Here is an 18,441-nt window from a genome sequence, read left to right on the forward strand (position 1 = left end):
CACCATACCAAACTCAGTCACCAGCTTCTGCAGTTTCTCACATGAATCAGCCACCAGCGCTGTATCATCAGCGAACAATAACTGACTCACTTCCCAAGCTCTCTCATCCACAACAGACTGCATACTTGCCCCTCTTTCCAAAACTCTTGCATTCACCTCCCTAACAACCCCATCCATAAACAAATTAAACAACCATGGAGACATCACACACCCCTGCCACAAACCTACATTCACTAAGAACCAATCAGTTTCCTCTCTTCCTACACGTACACATGCCCTACGTCCTCGATAAAAACTTTTCACTGCTTCTAACAACTTGCCTCCCACACCATATATTCTTAATACCTTCCACAGAGCATCTCTATCAACTCTATCATATGCCTTCTCCAGATCCATAAATGCTACATACAAATCCATTTGCTTTTCTAAGTATTTCTCACATACATTCTTCAAAGCAAACACCTGATCCACACGTCCTCTACCACTTCTGAAACCACACTACTCTTCCCCAATCTGATGCTCTGTACATACCTTCACCATCTCAATCAATACCCTCCCATATAATTTCCCAGGAATACTCAACAAACTTATACCTCTGTAATTTGAGCACTCACTTTTATCCTCTTTGCCTTTGTACAATGGCACTATGCAAGCATTCTGCCAATCCTCAGGTACCTCACCATGACTCATACATATATCAAATAACCTTACCAACCAGTCAACAATACAGTCACCCCCTTTTTTAACAAATTCCACTGCAATACCATGCAAACCTGCTGCCTTGCCGCTTTTCATCTTCCACAAAGCTTTTACTACCTCTTCTCTGTTTACCAAATCATTTTCCCTAACCCTCTCACTTTGCACACCACCTCGACCAAAACACCCTATTTCTGCCACTCTATCATGAAACACATTCAACAAACCTTCAAAATACTCACTCCATCTCCTTCTCACATCACCACTACTTGTTATCATATATATCATATGTATCATATTATCATATGTATCATATATTATCATATGTATCCATCATATCTAAACAAATTTCCACACAAGAGACAGGTAGTACTAGTTGGAGGGCTGCCTATGACCAGAGAGGTATACTACAAGTAATATCTGCCTAAATATCAGCAGGGTCAGTAACTGCTGCGTGGTGAGCCAGCACATCAGTGGTTTTTAAGTTGCACTACTTCAACCCAGGTAACTGTCTTTTCTTTCTGCCTCACCCAGACATACACTGCTGGCATTCTGTCTACAAACATATAATCTATCCTTGTCACAAAAAAAAATTTACAACACTTAACTCACACAGCTCATTCTTTGTGACTCTAGAGTTTTCTGTGGTGTGTGCTATGTGCTAGCCTGACCTTTTGGCAAAGTGTTAGGAGCAATTTGCAGATTTAGTAGGTAAGAACATTGGACAAGAGTAGTAAGTAAAAGTAGAAGGTAGGAGCTTTAGGTAGAAGTAGTAGGTTGGAACATTAGGTGAAAACATTAGGTAGACACATAAGGTAATAGTAGCTAAAGGGAACATTAAGTAAAAGCCTCTAAAAACACTGTGCTAGAGCTCCTTCTGCCTGTGGCCTGTTAAGGGTGAGCCACTAAAGCCTAAGAAGCTACAACAGAGTTCACCAGTTCTGGAGACTCTTCTGCCATGGCCAACCACTTGAGAGAGTTTCCAAAGAGAGCAGGCATCAGAGATATAGATAGATAGATACTTGACATCGCCCTCCACCACGGTGAAAAAACTTAACCAACTTCATGGCTGGCTGCCAAGCCAGAGTCACTTAAAAAGGCTCCACTTCTAAAATCCACTAACTCTACAATGGAGTTCCCCAAGGAGTACATTTTCTCCAGATCGCTTCAATCTTTTCCCAGATAACCTTTCATCACTTCGTGAAGATCAGAGTAAAAGGCCTCTTATAAGCAGATGTTCTTACAATCTCATCACAGCACAGTACAAGCAACAATAAATATGCAACATTATGTGGTTTTATGTCCACAGACATGATTCCATCTGGGATGGGCAATCATTCCCACTCAAAAAAAAAAAAAAAAGTCCAACTACTCAGGGCATCATGTATGACTTCGCATTCCTCCTCACACCACAAACATCAATACAAAGGCAACAAACAAAGTAAGCACCTTCAAAACACTTAATGCTACCAGATATGGACAAGAAAAAGAATCCCTTAGTATACTCTACAAAAATTCATTAGTTGCATCCTAAACTATACCACAACTGCCTGGTCATTCATCTTGTAAAAAGCAAATAAAACAAAACTTGCTGCCTAGTACACAAATACTCAACACCTATACAACTTAACAAAGATCATTTCAAAACAGCCATTTCAATATGCTTTGAAAGGTTTTAATCCAACTTAAAGTAAGCCTTAAAGGCTATCTTGAAGCCACTATAGGCCACCCAAGCCTTGCATATTACACTTAGTTCACTGCTGTCATTCAATATACACAACCTAACAGACTCAATTCATGATAAAGGTATCTCAGGATCAAAGGCAGAATCCAAGGGTACCAGAGCCTAGTCTTAAAGCCCATCAAAGGTACCTTTCAGTTTTCAGACACTATCATTCTTTCTACATCACCCACATGTAGACTGCTGGCATTCTGTCTACGAACATCCATCATTCCTCATCCTACATAACCCTTGACAACACTTAACTCACACAATTCATTCTATGTAGCTCTAAATCTTCCTCCAGAGCACTATGCGGTATCTCTGTCTTTTAACAAAATGGTAGAAACATTAGATAGCGGTAGAAAATAAAAACATTAGGCAAAAACATTAGGTAGAAACATTAGGTCAAAGTAGTAGGTAGGAAAATTAGGTGGGAGCATTAGGTAGAAGTAGTATGTTGGAACTACAGACAGGAACAATTGGTAAAAACATTAGGTAAAAGCATCAGTAGGAAGACTGGGTAGGAGTCTCTAGAAACAATGTGCTAGAGTTGCCTTCAGCCAGTGGCCTGTTAAGGGTGAGGGACTAAAAACTAAGAAGAGGCACTGGAGTTCACCAGTTATGGAGATTTCTTTGCCATGGCCATCCCCTTGAGGGAGTTCCTGGAGAAAAAGGACATCAGAGATATAGATAGATAGACTGCACCTTAATGTAATAGAAGCCCAGATATTGGGTACAAGTACTTAAGAACCTGGACAAAGTTTTAAACTACTTCATGTTGCCTTGAAGGCTATTTTGAGGTCATCAAAGGGCATCCCAGCCTTACAGATTATATCTAGCTCTCTAAAATCATTCAAAGTAGGTGAAATGGTAACCTCAAACTATAATGAAGGTACTCAGAATTAAAGACAGGATGCAAGTGTAACAGAGCCTTGCCCTGATGGCCAACAAACCTTTCAAGGTTCAGAGTTCTAGGCATAATATACTTCAGAATCTGGGTAAGGTCTTGAAGGTCATTTTGAAGTCACCAAAGAAAACCCTAGCTTTGTATATTATATCAAACTCACTGCACGTACTCAAAATATGCAACCTAGCTGCTACATATCATAATAAAGCTACCTCAGGATCACAGGCAGGATCAAAGAGTACCAGAATGTGGTCTTGAAGGCCAACAAAGACCAATTTTCATAATCAGTTGTTATACCTTCTTGGTATCCATTCAACTGAACAGTGACAATACATTTTCCTTTTAATAGTTGGCCTACCAAACTATTTAAAGCAAACAAAATAAAAGCCATTTTGATGAACTGAATATTTTTTAAAATCCATTTTTCCTGTGTAGTAACAGGTAACCTTGCTAGTCCTCTGTAATTCTTACACTCACTTTTACTTTCCTTTCCTTCATAGGGGAGACGAATTAGTCTTTGTCTGACCATTAGGCACCTGACTACCTTTCCATGCTTACATACAAACTTTCCATGTCCACTCCACACAAGTATCACCTCTACTCTTCATCAGTACTCCATACGTCTCCAGTTTTTCCATTCCTTAGAATGTTTTTTCTACTTCCTCTTTTGTAATAATTACCTTTTCCATATACCTATTCTCTCTCTTCTTACCTCTATTCCTACTGTACCACTTGACACTTTTCTTTTGCTGTCATCTCTAATCAGTTCTTTAAAATATTCTCTCCATCTCAAATTTCATCTGTTCTTCTATAATTCACTAGACTCACATGGTACTTTTACCCCTCACAAAAACCATTCTTCTAATATCATTCACTCTCTTCCAAAATAGTTTGTCTTTCATGAACTACCCGGCATAATTACATAAATAACATCAGAGAAGCCAATCTTTGCTTCCTCCATATGAAATATTGCCCTCGTCAGACCTTACTTGGAATAGCTCTTCAGTTCTAGTCAAAGATAAGCAACAAACTATAGAGGTCTCTTTTCTAACACAGTAATGCCAATCACTTTTTAATTACACATACTTGGAAAAATGTATACCATTTTACAAAACATGGCAACAAGCTTTGAGTATATATTGTTTTCCATGGCACCACCATAGTCATCCATGCACTGGGAGAGTGCTATGTGGTCATAGGCTGCTTGTGGCCCAGCTTGAAAGATCATTTCTAGGGAGATATAGGAGTGTCATAACCAGATGGTATTGCTAGGGTAAGCATCAAAGTAGCCTCTAATGTGTATAGGTAGGCTGCTTTGTAGGAGTATGAAGGTGCAGCAACAGTGGTGACATTCTGTCACTATATATTTAGCTTACAGTTTTGTACATTATATCTTCATACTTTTATAGAATAAGCATGTTGTTTTTGAAGTAGAGCAGGATCAATCCATTAGTGTTCATAACAGAACTTTTTCCCCCAACCCCCCACTGCCCACAGGCTCTGTACCATGCCAAACATGATTTTACCAACCCCAGTGGATGGCAGGGAACTTCTGTAAAACTCAGAAAAAACCTTGAGGATAGACTCAAAGGCCTGAAATATTCCCACTTAAAAAGTGCAGACTCCAAGACCAAACTGAAGATTCTTGAATACTTAACAATATCAACAACATAAGAAATTTAGACAGAGGTTGTGACACTTTAGACACGGGTTCAGTGACCAGAAATACTTATATGAAGATAAAAGTGATGTAATAGCAATGTGGCAAAAGTTTTTCACTTGCACAGTAGCTGAACAGTGGAATAAACTACCTTCAGATGTCTTAAATGCAAATCAAGGATAGAAAAATACTTCATTGATAACTGTTATCACTAAATAATCCTGCTTCTCACTGTCCAGTACCTTTTACTTTTATCTTTAACCTAATCTTTCTTTTTTCAGAATCCAGCCACTGTGCAATGATCAGGAAACTGATATAAAACCTTTCTCCAGTCCACTGTCCAATACCTTTTACCTTTATCTTTTAACCAATCTTTCTTTTTCAGAATCCAGCCACTGTGCAGTGATCAGCAAACCGATATAAAACCTTTCTCTACTCTACACTTTCTTATAAAAATTCCCATAACAGTATGTTCCCCTATACTGCAAGATAATTCTTTTTCATCTTTTTCCTGCCAGCAGCTAAGCCAAAGGGAAATGTGGGTGGGGAAGTGTCTCCTGCCTTTTGCTTTACTAACATGTCACTATGTCATGCCTGAAGCTTGACAGATAACCTTGCCATGGACTGTCAGATTTTCTGTTACCTGTCCTTTCCATGTACTCCTAAAGTCTTATCAAACTCTAGTCCCGTCTAGGTTGTTAAGCTTCTCAAGAGTTATGTTTGAAATAAACTATGCTGAAAGGAACAGGTCAGCACCATCACAAAATCCTCTAATGACTACATTCTTCAGAGATTCAAGATATTCTGCTGTCAATGAGAGGGAAGGCTCAGGTAGTAGATTTTTGGCCCCTCCCATAACCCAAGCAAATCTAAGGTATACTCCTATGACAACACTTTCTAGTATGACTCTGCCACCAGTGAGAGGGAGGGCTCAGGTGGTAGTGTATTGGCCCCTCCCAATACCCCAGCTAACTCAAGGAATATCCTGTAACATACTCATGAAACAATTCCTCAGGTAGTAGGCTGCTGACAGCAGCTCCCAAGGGTGGTACAACCAACCTGACTCAGGAGTGTTAAAGTGGTGCCTAGAACCATCTTACACCCTCTGTGTTAGGACTGCTGGTCTTACTTTCTGTATCATCAAAATGGGACTACCAGGCTAGTCCTGCCATCTTACCAGCATCATACATCTATTCAAATCTCGCTTATATTCTTCGCATGAGTTTTCTTGCCATCTCTTGTCTACAAATTCATTTTTAAATGCAATGATGGTAGAGTCCAAAAAACTTATGGCTCCTAGTCCCTAGCATCATTACGGGGTGCTAAGAATATCTGGGTTCCCACCCTACTTTACTGCCAGTGAGAAGAGGGCTCAGACAGTAGTAATAGTGGTAGTGACCCCTCCCACAACTCTTCCCTCTTTTTCCGTTTACTAACATTCATGGTCTTTCTAGTAACCTTTAGCAACCTGTCTAATACCTCTCCTAATATCTAACTTCTCTCTCAGACCCAACTGACAAATGATGTTCTCACTAGCCCCTTTCTCATCTCCAACTATAATATCCACTCATGTTTCCATTTCAAAGCTAGTGTCTGTGATTATTCCATCAACACACATGTGGTGTGCCTCAAGGACTTTGAGTCTCCAAACTCTGATGTTACCAGGCTCATGGTCTGTTTCCCAACTCACACTATTTTCCTTTGTTTCATCTACTGGTCTCCTAATTATAGAAATCTTATAACTATCTATGACTATCTAAACTCCTGTTATGAGGCCGTGACATTCTCTTAACTGCAAGCCAAGATCCTCTACCTAGATATCAACATTCACTATAGGGACTGAAGCTCTCAATTTCTCCATTCTCAATTATCTAAACCCAAGTATCACTCATATTCCTGACTGCTGTGACCACTAACCTAATGTCATGAATCTTTGTTCAACTCTAATTATTTGTGCCGTAGCTAAACAATCTCATATCCACTTGGTTCATCTGACCCTAATCTCACAAATGTATTTTCTTTAATGGCACCTTCCCCTCTGACTTTCCTTGGGTAGATTACTGTCACTTATGGGTCATGCTTCTGTCTCTGCCAAATGCATAAAAGGAGTTATTGTTGCAGGAATGGAAGCATTTATCTCCTCTCTTCTAGATGACCACTTCTTCCAATCAATGGTTAAACCATTCCTGTTCTCAATGCCTTTCAGGCAAGGGATCAGGCATATCAGGCTGGGAAAACTTTCCTTCCTCTTAATCCCTTTCAGCACCTACCACAGACCATAATCACTGCAAGTACATTATCCGTATGGCAAGGGGTTCCTTTATTCCAAGGAAGTGTGATAACCTCTCCTCTTCATCAACTGAAAGGTCTTTCTGTTCTTCAGCTAAGGGCACTGGTAAAAACTATCCTTCACTTTTCCATTCTGGTGGTACTACAGCCATCTCTCCTGTAGACAAAGCAACTCTCTTTGATTTCCATTTCCTCATTTTTCTAACTCTCCCTTGGATAACTCTATCATTCCTTCACCCCAGGATTATCCTCTTACTAATCCTAAGCCCCTCCCTGTAAAATCTTTCTGAACTGTCCGAAAGCACTTCTCTCTCTCTGGACACAAGCAAGGTTTATGTTCCTGATGGCATCCATCCCTGTGTTCTGAGAGAGTATATCTCTCAACTTGCACCTGTACTTGCTTGTTTGTTCCATTTCTGCTTGAAAATCATTTTTTCCTTCTTCTTGGAAGAATGCACTGGTACACCCCATCCCTAAGAAGGATGACCATTCTAACCCCTCTATCGTCCTGTTGTTTTGACATCTGCTATTTCCAAAATCTCTGAATCCCTCCTCAAGTCCTGTATCTTCCAACACCTTAAATATCACAGTCTTCTCTAATCATCAGTGTGGCTTCTGTTTAGGGAGATCCGCTGGTGATACGCTTTCCCATCTTACTGATATCTAGTCATTATCCCTAAAAGATTTTGGGGAACCCTGTGTAGTTGACCTTGATATATCCAAAACTTTTGACAGGATGTGGTATCTGGCTCTCACCTCTAAGCTCTCCTCTTTTGGCTCTCCTCCCTCATTCTGCTTCCTCGTATCTAGCGTCCTCTCTGGCCAGTCTATCTCTGTGGTTGTGGATGGATCAGCTTCTCCCCTTTCTCCACTAACAGCTGTGTCTCTTAAGGTTCTGTCCCATCTACATTTTTTCTCCTATCTATCAATTTTCTTTCTTCTATAAAAAACAAATGCACTCATGCTGATGACTCAACACTGTATTCCTCCATGTCCTTCAAAGACCTGCTTCTTCTTCTCTCTCTCAATCGGCATTTCTTTTTGACAACTCCATTAATAAACTCAGATTTGGACAAGATATGTCAAAGGAGCAGACAAAATCTGGTTAAATCTAATACCTCTAAGACCCAGTTTCTGCTTTTATATCTATCAGAAATTCCTCAGTCCTCTCTCTTTTGGTGAATCTGTATATAATAGTTCTTGAAAAAGAACAAATTCGATATCACTGTAACATCTACACCATCTTGGAAACCTCAAATTATCGAAATAGATATGTCTGCTGTTAAGAAGCTGGTAGTCCTGTTTAGATGTCAAAATTTCTTTTCTGCCATAAAGCTGCTCCATTCATACAAAAGTCTGATCCATCTTTGGATGGAGTATTACTCTTACATCTGGGGTGGTTCTAGCTCTATATCCTTTCTTGACATAAATGAGTCAAAAGTGGTCTGACTTATCAACTCTCAGGCTAACTTCATAACTTGACTCACTTGCCCTATGCTGCAATTATGGTTCACTTTCCCACCTATGCAAGTGTTACCTTGGTTTTTGTTCATGAGAGCTAAATGCTTGTATGCCTCTACAATTAGCTAGACCAAGATATACTCAGCAAACTGTTGCATCACATGATTACTGTGTGGCCACTGGCAATTCAAGGGTGGGCCATTTTTATAACTGTTTCTTTCCCTACACCTTGAAGCTTTGGAACTCTATACCCTATTATGTCTTTCCCAATAATTATGACCTATCACAGTTTAAAAGAAAAGCTTTCCACTTCCTCTAAAATCTTTAAATACTTTTTCCTTGTCTTCTTTTTCCCTTTTCATTAACCTCTATATTTCAATTAAGGTCCAGTCTTCATGTGGATTTCTGTCTGTGACTGGAACATCCAACGTAAAAAAAAGAAAAAAAAAAGAAGACACCTCTCCATCCATCAAGTAACAGACTAGTGCAAAAGACGGAATTCAAGAACATCTTTGGTCCTTCTTAACCTACAAAGAAGAGCTTAACAAAATTTGTTGGTCCTTCTCTTTAAACGTAACATAGACCTTTTTCAAAAATTTGAGAAGATGCTGCTGCACAATCCTTACCATCAGAAATCCCCTGTCCCCAAGCTTTAGTTCAGTACCACACCCACGCTGAGTACATACAGACCATTATAACTACAGCCCCATCTCAACCATTGTGAACATCATTAATAATCAGTAAAATGCCATTTACAGTCTTTGAGTGATGACTAAGTTTAACCTTCCCACTTCCTTCTTGTAGTTTCAATGTCCTTACTGTTTAATTTCTTTGTACATGAGTTTAAATGAGAAAGACAGACAACAGGAGGCCTAATTGGCCCACTGCTGGGTTATCTGGTAAAAAGAAAGTTTAACTTGACAAGATGATGCCAACTCCCCACTGCTGCACATTAGCCTTCTACTGTCCCCATTCCCACTGATGCTTATACAGTTTATTTCTGGCATTTTTCTCAGTTGTCCTGAATATATAAAATATTTGTCTAAATGACTTTTGAAGGTATCTATGGTCTTAGCATCCACTACATCTGACGGTACCTTATTCCAGTGCTCAACACACCTATAGGAATAGAGGCTTTTTCCCAAGTCCATAATACATCTTTTAGCTTTAAGTTTTATTCCATTCGTCCTAGTAACCATATTTTCTTGTATTTCAAAAAAAAATTTCGTGATTTACTTTCTCGAACTTGTTCAGAATTTTGAATACTTGTATTAAGTCACTGCAAAGTCTACATTTTTTAAGGGAGAAGAGATCCAATTGTTTTAGCCTCTCTTCTTATGCCAGATTTCTAAGGGATGGGATCAATTTTGTTGCATGTCTTTGTACTTGCTCTAGTTTTTCCTCATCTTTTTTAAAGCTTGGGGACCACAACTGGCTGCATAATCAAGGTGTGGTCTTACTAGAGAAATATAAAGTGTGAGAATTGTTTCTGGTGTCTTGTAATCTATGCTCCTGGCTATGAAAGACTTTGCCTAACATTTGGTTGCCTTTTTTACTTGCTGCTTGACACTGTTTAGTGTACTTCAGATTGTTGCTAATAACAACACCATGGTCCTTTTCTTCATTTCCTTTAGTATGAGAGTTTCTAAATAGTTTGTAATAATAATGTATATTCTTGTCTCCAAAGTGCATAATTTTACACTTGTCTACATCAAACTTCATTTGCCATCTGTCTGAACACTCTGGTAGTAAGTTAAGGTCTCTTTGAATCATTTTGCAGTCCCAAATTTGGAGATCTTTAATATGAGACCAAGTTCTAGGTCATTTATACATATTATGAAAAGAATTTGCCCAAGATTGACCCATGCACATCACTTGTTATGCCTAGCCAATCTGAGGCTTCGCCATTTAATACTACACACTGCTTTCTTCCAATAAGCCAGTCTCTGATCCATTTACAGAGTTCTTCACCAATTCCATGTGCTTAGAGTTCATGTAAAAGTCTCTTGAGGTACTTTATCGAAAGCCTTTTGGAAATCTAAACATACTACATCAGATGGTACTTTTGTCTGAATTCTGATAAATAACATTAACAAATTCTGGCAAATTTGTCAGGCAGGATCTTCTATTGCAGATACATGTTGGTTGTCTAATATAATTGTGTGATCTTCTAGAAATGTGTTCGTTTTATCTCTTATTTTTTTCCAATGTTTTACCGAACACTGATATAAGGCTAATTGGGCGATAGTTCAAGGAACACTTTTGTCTCCATTTTAATATAGAGGAGTAATAGTTGCTAGTTTCCAGTCAGTTGGCACTGGACCATCTGACAGGGATTTAATATTCTTATTATGGGGTATATCAGCTGCCTCCTGGCCTCTTTTAAAAATCTTGGAGCTATGTTATCTGGGCCGTTGAAATTCTCAGGATTTAATTGGTCCAGGAATTTAAGTACTTCAGAGCTCTTTATTTCTCTAACCTTCACCTCTTCATCAGATCCTTGAAACATTTTCATCGGTTGCGATATTCCAGATGTTTCTTCAATTGTGAAAAAGGGCTTAAAGGAATAATTTAGTATGGTATCCATTTCCTTGTCATCAGTAGTTAGTGTGTCATGTCCATTTTGTAATGGCCCAATTCCTTCTTTTACTGTCTTCCTTTGTTTTATATATTTCAAGAATTCCTCATAATTATTCTTAACTTTCAAAGAAATTCTTTTTCTCACACTTACTCTGTGTTATGACCTTCTTGCATTCTCTTTGGATTTTGATTAATTCCTGGTAATTTTCATCGGTTCCCAATGATTTGAATTTCTTATGTTTTTTTTTGGTAAATTAGTCCATCTATTCTCCTATTCATCCATGATGGTTTTGAAATATTGCAATTTCTCTTCATAATTTGAGGAATATGTTTATTTCATTCAATGTATGTATGGTTCATGGTGAAGTGCCTGAGGACTGGCGGAATGCATGCATAGTGCCATTGTACAAAGGCAAAGGGGATAAAAGTGAGCGCTCAAATTACAGAGGTACAAGTTTGTTGAGTATTCCTGGGAAGTTATATGGGAGGGTAATGACTGAGAGGAGGAAGGTATGTACAGAGCATCAGATTGGGAAACAGCAGTGTGGTTTCAGAAGTGGTAGAGGATGTGTGGATCAGGTATTTGCTTTGAAGAATGTATGTGAGAAATACTTAGAAAAACAGATGAATTTGTATGTAGCATTTATGGACCTGGAGAAGGCATATGATAGAGTTGATAGAGATGCTCTGTGAAGGTATTAAGAGTATATGGTGTGGGAGGTAAGTTGCTAGAAGCAGTGAAAAGATTTTTATCGAGGATGTAAGGCATGTGCACGAGTTTGTTTAATTTATTTATGGATGGGGGTGGTTAGGGAGGTGAATGAAAGAGTTTTGGAGAGATGGGCAAGTATGCAGTCTGTTGTAGATGAGAGGGCTTGGGAAGTGAGTCAGTTGTTGTTCGCTGATGATACAGCGCTGGTGGCTGAATCAGGTGAGAAACTGCAGAAGCTGGTGATTGAGTCTGGTAAAGTGTGTGAAAGAAGAAAGCCGAGAGTAAATGTGAATAAGAGCAAGGTTATTAAGTTTAGTAGGGTTGAGAGAGAAGTAAACCGGGAGGTGAGTTTGAATGGAGAAAACCTGGAGAAAGTGAAGTGTTTTAGAAATCTGGGAGAGGATTTGGCAGTGGATGGAACCATGGAAGCGGAAATGAGTCAAAGGGTGGGGGAGAGGGCAAAGGTTCTGGGAGCATTGAACGATATGTGGAAGGTGAGAACATTATCTAAGAGAGCAAAAATGGGTATGTTTGAAGGTATAATGGTTCCAACAATGTTATATGGTTGTGAGGTATGGGATATAGATAGGGTTGTGCGGAGGAGGGTAGATGTGTTGGAAATGAGATGTTTGAGGACAATATGTGGTGTGAGGTGGTTTGATCAAGTAAGTAATGAAAGGATGAGAGAGATGTGTGGTTATAAAAAGAGTGTGGTTGTTGAGAGAGCAGAAGAGGGTGTATTGAAATGGTTTGGTCATATGGAGAGAATGAGTGAGGAAAGGTTGACAAAGAGGATATATGCGTTAAAGGTGGAAGGAATGAGAAGTGGAAGACCAAATTGGAGGTGGAAGAATGGAGTGAAAAAGCTTTTGAGCAATTGGGGCCTGAACATATGGGAGAGTGAAAGGAGCGCAAGGAATAGAGTGAATTGGAACGGTGTGGTATACCAGGGTTGAAGTGCTGTCAATGGATTGAAACAGGGCATGTGAAGTGTCTGGGGTAAACCATGGAAAGTTTTGTGGGGCCTGGATGTGGAAAGGGAGCTGTGGTTTCAGCGCATTACACATGACAGCTAGAGACTGAGTGTGAACAAATGTGGCCTTTTGTCCTTTCCTAGCGCTACCTCGCGCACGTGCGGGGAAAGGGTGGTGGGGGTGGTTTTGTGGTGGGGTGGCGATGGGAATGAATAAAGGCAGCAAGTATGAATTATGCACATGTGTATATATATGTAGATGTCTGTGTATGTTTATGTATGTATATGTAGGAATGTGTAGGTCTGTATATGTGCTTGTGTGGATGTGTATGTATATACATGTGTATGTGGGTGGGTTGGGCCATACTTTCATCTGTTTTCTTGCACTACCTCGCTAATGCAGGAGACAGCAACAAAGTATAATAAATAAAATGTTTACTTTCAATCTCTAGTAGTATGTTTTTAGAATTATTCTACATTTTCTCAACTGTATGAACATCAAGAAGTTTTGTCCAATTGATACAGCAAATTTCATGTCTAATGTTCTCAAAATTTGCTCCCCTGTAACCTGAGATCAAAAGTTTGTTGTCATTTATTTTGCTGTTTGACAAAATCTCGCCTCACTCATGAGGGCAAGATCAAGAATGCTCTTACCTCTAGTTGGCTTTATTCAACTGTTCTAGAAAAGCGTCTTCAATCAGTTCTGTTAGTTTCGTTCCCTGTTGGTCACCCGGGAATATATTCCAGTTTATATTTGGACTGTTGAAGTCTCCTACTAGTATAACCTTTCTACTGTTACTATAGCTTTGATTTCATTGTATAGCATCTTGTCATCATATTCTTTTTGCTAGGAGGCCTGTAGATAACACCAAGATGTAGTTTACTTTTGAACTTGTAAGTAGTGTCAATATAGAGTTATAAGTGTGTGTGTCTACTTTGCTCATCTTAATAGCACTTAGAGTGATATCAACCTAGATCAAAAGTCCCCCACCTACCCTGCATAAGTGATCTTTCATAAATAGTGTATATCCAGGTATTGCTAACTGGGCATTAAGTTTCTATTCTCAGAATTCATCCGTGTTTCTGAGAATGCAACAATGTTATGTTTTCAGTAGTGCATAGGATATAAGTTCATCGTGTTTCATAATGATACTCCAGGCATTCATGAATATCAAACTTATTTTCCTTGGAGTTGATTTCTGAACTGAATTTGCCTAGTCTTTTTAGTCAGTATGCATGTTTGTATAATCACTGTTAATGTCTGAGTGGGCAGAAGCAGAGAGAGATAGTTCTCCGTCTGTTTTGAGTTTGCCACCTTACTCTGACCATTCGTGCATTGCCACATTGGACCCTACCAGCCTTGGTCCTAAAATTTACCTGAGACATGATCTGTAGCCATGCTAATCCACTGTTTATACTGAGTTGTCCCCAAATGACCCTACCTGACCTTTCTTTGCTAATTCTTCTGCCTGTGAGGTTACCACAAATCCCCAGGAAACCCTATTACCAAGTTCCCATCCATTCTCTACCCCTACCTTTGAAGCTGTTAAACTGGACACCTTATTCCTTAGATCCCTTTCATGCTCATATTCCTACCACACCGACCCACCTCCCACAGCTACCCTCTCACCCTCCCCCATTCTCCTAGTTCCTTTGTTAGCTCGACCATGATTTGCTCTCCTGAGTAGTTTATCGAAAAAAAAGGCCTAATGTTCCCATCTAGTACTCTGCCAAGAGAGGCTTTCTCTATTCCATTTAAATGAAGAACAGCCCCACCCAGCATACAGAGATCTATCATGACTGAAATTGTCTCAACAGGTTGATACTAAACATATTATCCTCCTCCCTACAGAGAGCTTGGATTCTTTTGTTGCATTTAACTCTATAATGTGATAATGGTTAAACAATTACCTGTTTCAGTATTTTTTTCTTAAGAAAAGTTCTAATTCATGATCATTCTGATGTCATACCAAATTAACACAGTTGTTACATTATTCCAAATGCTGCCATCTATTCAGTACAAAAGCAATTCTGATTTCTACTTACACCTGACATAATAACACGGGTATATGGGCCACATGGAACATTTCTATCCTTAGCATTTACCATGATTCTTAAAACTTGATATGTTTTAATTCAATCTTAACTTTCCCTTCATGATGAGCTTCAATAAAAAGCAATATTTACCTCTGGCAAATCACTGGGGCAAAGAAAGCGCAGCTTGAGTTCCGCCAAAGAGCAGAGCGGCACACCATCCTGCTTACTGCTGCCGTCCTGCACCAAGCCCCTTCAAGGAAAAGATATAGATATGTAACTCTTCAAAACAAAAGAGAATGAAAAATATGCCAATGGCTCTGAAGTTTACATGACTCAAATAAATGCAAAACTGCTTACATATCACTTGTATGAACTTCTGTCAATTTCAGTAACACTCTTGTTAATAATGCACAGTATTTCACTATGTTGAGCTTATCAATAATACTTAATAATAATGAAAATAATCCTCTGGCATCAGACCTTGAGTGATAGAGACATTAAAACTCCAAACTACTCAATCATCAAAACTGATTCCCTCTTTCTTAAGAAATTCAAGAGCAGTCCCATTGACTCCAGTCATTCTGCCACATTTCATCTTATGTAAAGCATTAACCACCTTTTCTGTTTTCAGCAAACCACCTGCCTTGACTATCTTTTTGCATGCCTCAATGTCCCCAACCCACACAACTGCCAACCAATAATCAAACATATTCAATGGTCCTTCAAAATATTCACTTCATCTTCTCCTCAACTCAACTTTTCCATCTGCTCCCTTCACTTATGCTCCCATTTTCTCTTGTTCTCCTCCATCTAGAATATTTTCTTATTCTCCCTGAAGTTTGCCAGTACTCTTTCAATCTAACTTTAATTTGCCTCTCTTTCAGCCCTTATGCCTTTCTCAAGATCTCTTGCCACTTTCCTTTGCATATATCCCAATAACTCACACATCATCCCTGCAGGTAATGCCCATACACCTCTCTTTTCTCATTCACTAACAATAACATCCTCATCCCATGACTCACTACCCTTTCTCAAATGTCCACATCCCACTTTCTGAATGCATGAGAATTAGTGGAATGTTTGTATATTTCAACTGTGTACAGAAAAGGGGTACAAGAGGGAATGTTTAGATTACAAAGGTATAAGTTTGTTCAGTATGATTGGTAAAATAAATGGGAGTGTGGCGACTCAGGTGGCGGTGGCATGTACAGAGCATCAGATTGGGGAGAAATAATGTGGCTTCAGGAGTATTAGGGAATGTGTGGATCAGGTGTTTGGTATGAAGAATTTGTGTGAGAAATGCTTACAAAATCAGAAGGATTTGTATGTAGCATTTATGGATCTGGAGACAGCACATGACAGGGCTGATAGAGATGCTTCATGGAAGGTGTTATGAATACAGGGTGTAGGAGGAAACTTACAAGAAGCAGAGAGTTTTTAAAAGGAGATTAAGGCATGTGTGAAAGTAGGAAGAAGGGAGAGTGAGTAGTTCCAGGTGAAGGTGGATCAGGAACAGGGGTGCGTGATGTCAATATGGCTGTTTACCGTGTTTATGGATAGGGTGGTCAGGGAGGTGAATGCAAGGGTTTTGGCAAATAGGGGCAGGTCTGTAGTCTGTGGGGAGTAGTGGGGCCTGGTTTCCTGATGACATGGCTCTGGTGGCAGATTAGACTAAGAACCTGCAGAAGCTGGTTTCTGTGTTTGGGAGAGTGTGCAAAAGATAAAAGTTAAGAGTCAATGCAAATAAAAGTAAGGTTATTGTATTTAGCATTGGAGTATGAGTTTGAACAGAGAGAACCTGGAGGAAGTGGAGTTTTTTTACATACCTAGGAGTGAATATGACAGCAAATGGCACCATGAAAGAGGTGAGCTGTAGAGTAGATAGGGGGACAGGATCCTGAGTGCTTTGAGGAGCATGTGGAAAGAGAGAGATCACTATTTTTTAAGTGCAACAAGAGGGATGTTTGAAAGTCCAGGAGTCCTAAAAGTGTTGTAAGGATGCAAGGTGTGGGCCCTAGAAAAGATAAGTACAAAGGTGGATATATTGGAAATGAAATGTTTGAAAACAATATGTAGTGTGAAGAGGGTTGATTGAATAAGAAATTATAGAGAAAGAGAGAGGTGTGGTAGTAAGAAGAGTATGTACGTAACAGCTGAAGAGGGTATGCTGAAAAGGTTTGGACATAGGGAAAGATAGGTAAGGAGAGGCTAACTAAGAGGGTATATATGTTTGAAGTGGAAGGAACAAAGAGAAAGGGGACACTGAGGAAAAGGTGGAAGAATGGAGTGAAAGATAATTGGACGATGCTGGAATCCCTTCATGTATTACAATTTCTAAAAGAAAAAACAGGAGTCAAGCAAAGAGTGCTCATCCTCCTCACAAGCTCAGATTGGGGTGTCTGAATGTATGTGAATATAACCTAGATGAGAAGAGAGGAGAGATAGGTAGTATGTTTGAGGAAAGAAAGCTGGGTATCCTGGCTCTGAGTAAAGCAAAGCTCAAGGGTAAAGGGGAAGAATGGTTTGGAAAAGTGTTGGGAGTAAAGTCAGGGGTTGGTGAGAGGACAAGAGTTAAGGAAGGAGTACCATTACTCCAGAGGCTGGAGTTGTGGGAGTGTGTGATAGCATAAGAAAGTAAATTCTAGATTGATGTGGGTAAAAATGAAAGTGGATGGCGAGAGATGGATGATTATTGCTGCTTATGCATCTGGCCAAGAGAAGAAAGATCATGAGAGGCAAGTGTTTTGGGAACAGCTGAGTGAGTGCATCAGCAGTTTTGGTGCACAAAACCAGGTATTAGTGAAGGGTGATATTAATGTGAAGATAAGAAATGTGGTTTTGAGGGTATAATTGATTCCCATGGGGTATTCAGTGTTATGAATGGATATGATAAAGTGTTTGTGGAGTTGCAAGCTGAAAAACACTGGTGATTGGGAATACCTTGTTTAAAAGGATAGATATACACATGTATAAGTATGTATAAGAGCAGTGTGGTTTCAGAAGTGGTAGAGGATGTGTGGATCAGGTGTTTGCTTTGAAGAATGTATGTGAGAAATACTTAGAAAAGCAAATGGATTTGTATGTAGCATTTATGGATCTGGAGAAGGCATATGATAGAGTTGATAGAGATGCTCTGTGGAAGGTATTAAGAATATATGGTGTGGGAGGCAAGTTGTTAGAAGCAGTGAAAAGTTTTTATCGAGGATGCAAGGCATGTGTACGTGTAGGAAGAGAGGAAAGTGATTGGTTCTCAGTGAATGTAGGTTTGTGGCAGGGGTGTGTGATGTCTCCATGGTTGTTTAATTTGTTTATGGATGGGGTTGTTAGGGAGGTAAATGCAAGAGTCTTGGAAAGAGGGGCAAGTATGAAGTCTGTTGGGGATGAGAGAGCTTGGGAAGTGAGT

The 18,441-nt window shown here is 39.4% G+C and overlaps 1 protein-coding gene across 1 annotated transcript in view; it reads right to left on the minus strand.

The window, feature by feature from the left end:
• Positions 1–18,441, minus strand: part of Naa60 (N-alpha-acetyltransferase 60) — a 129,984-nt gene that overhangs the window by 73,407 nt on the left and 38,136 nt on the right. The window contains exon 2 of the mRNA XM_071686877.1: positions 15,189–15,288. Within this exon, the coding sequence (XP_071542978.1) occupies positions 15,189–15,288 (100 nt within the window). The remainder of the gene's footprint in view (positions 1–15,188; positions 15,289–18,441) is intronic.

This window comes from Panulirus ornatus, chromosome 43, assembly GCF_036320965.1.
Source record: "Panulirus ornatus isolate Po-2019 chromosome 43, ASM3632096v1, whole genome shotgun sequence".
Lineage (NCBI taxonomy): Eukaryota > Metazoa > Arthropoda > Malacostraca > Decapoda > Palinuridae > Panulirus > Panulirus ornatus.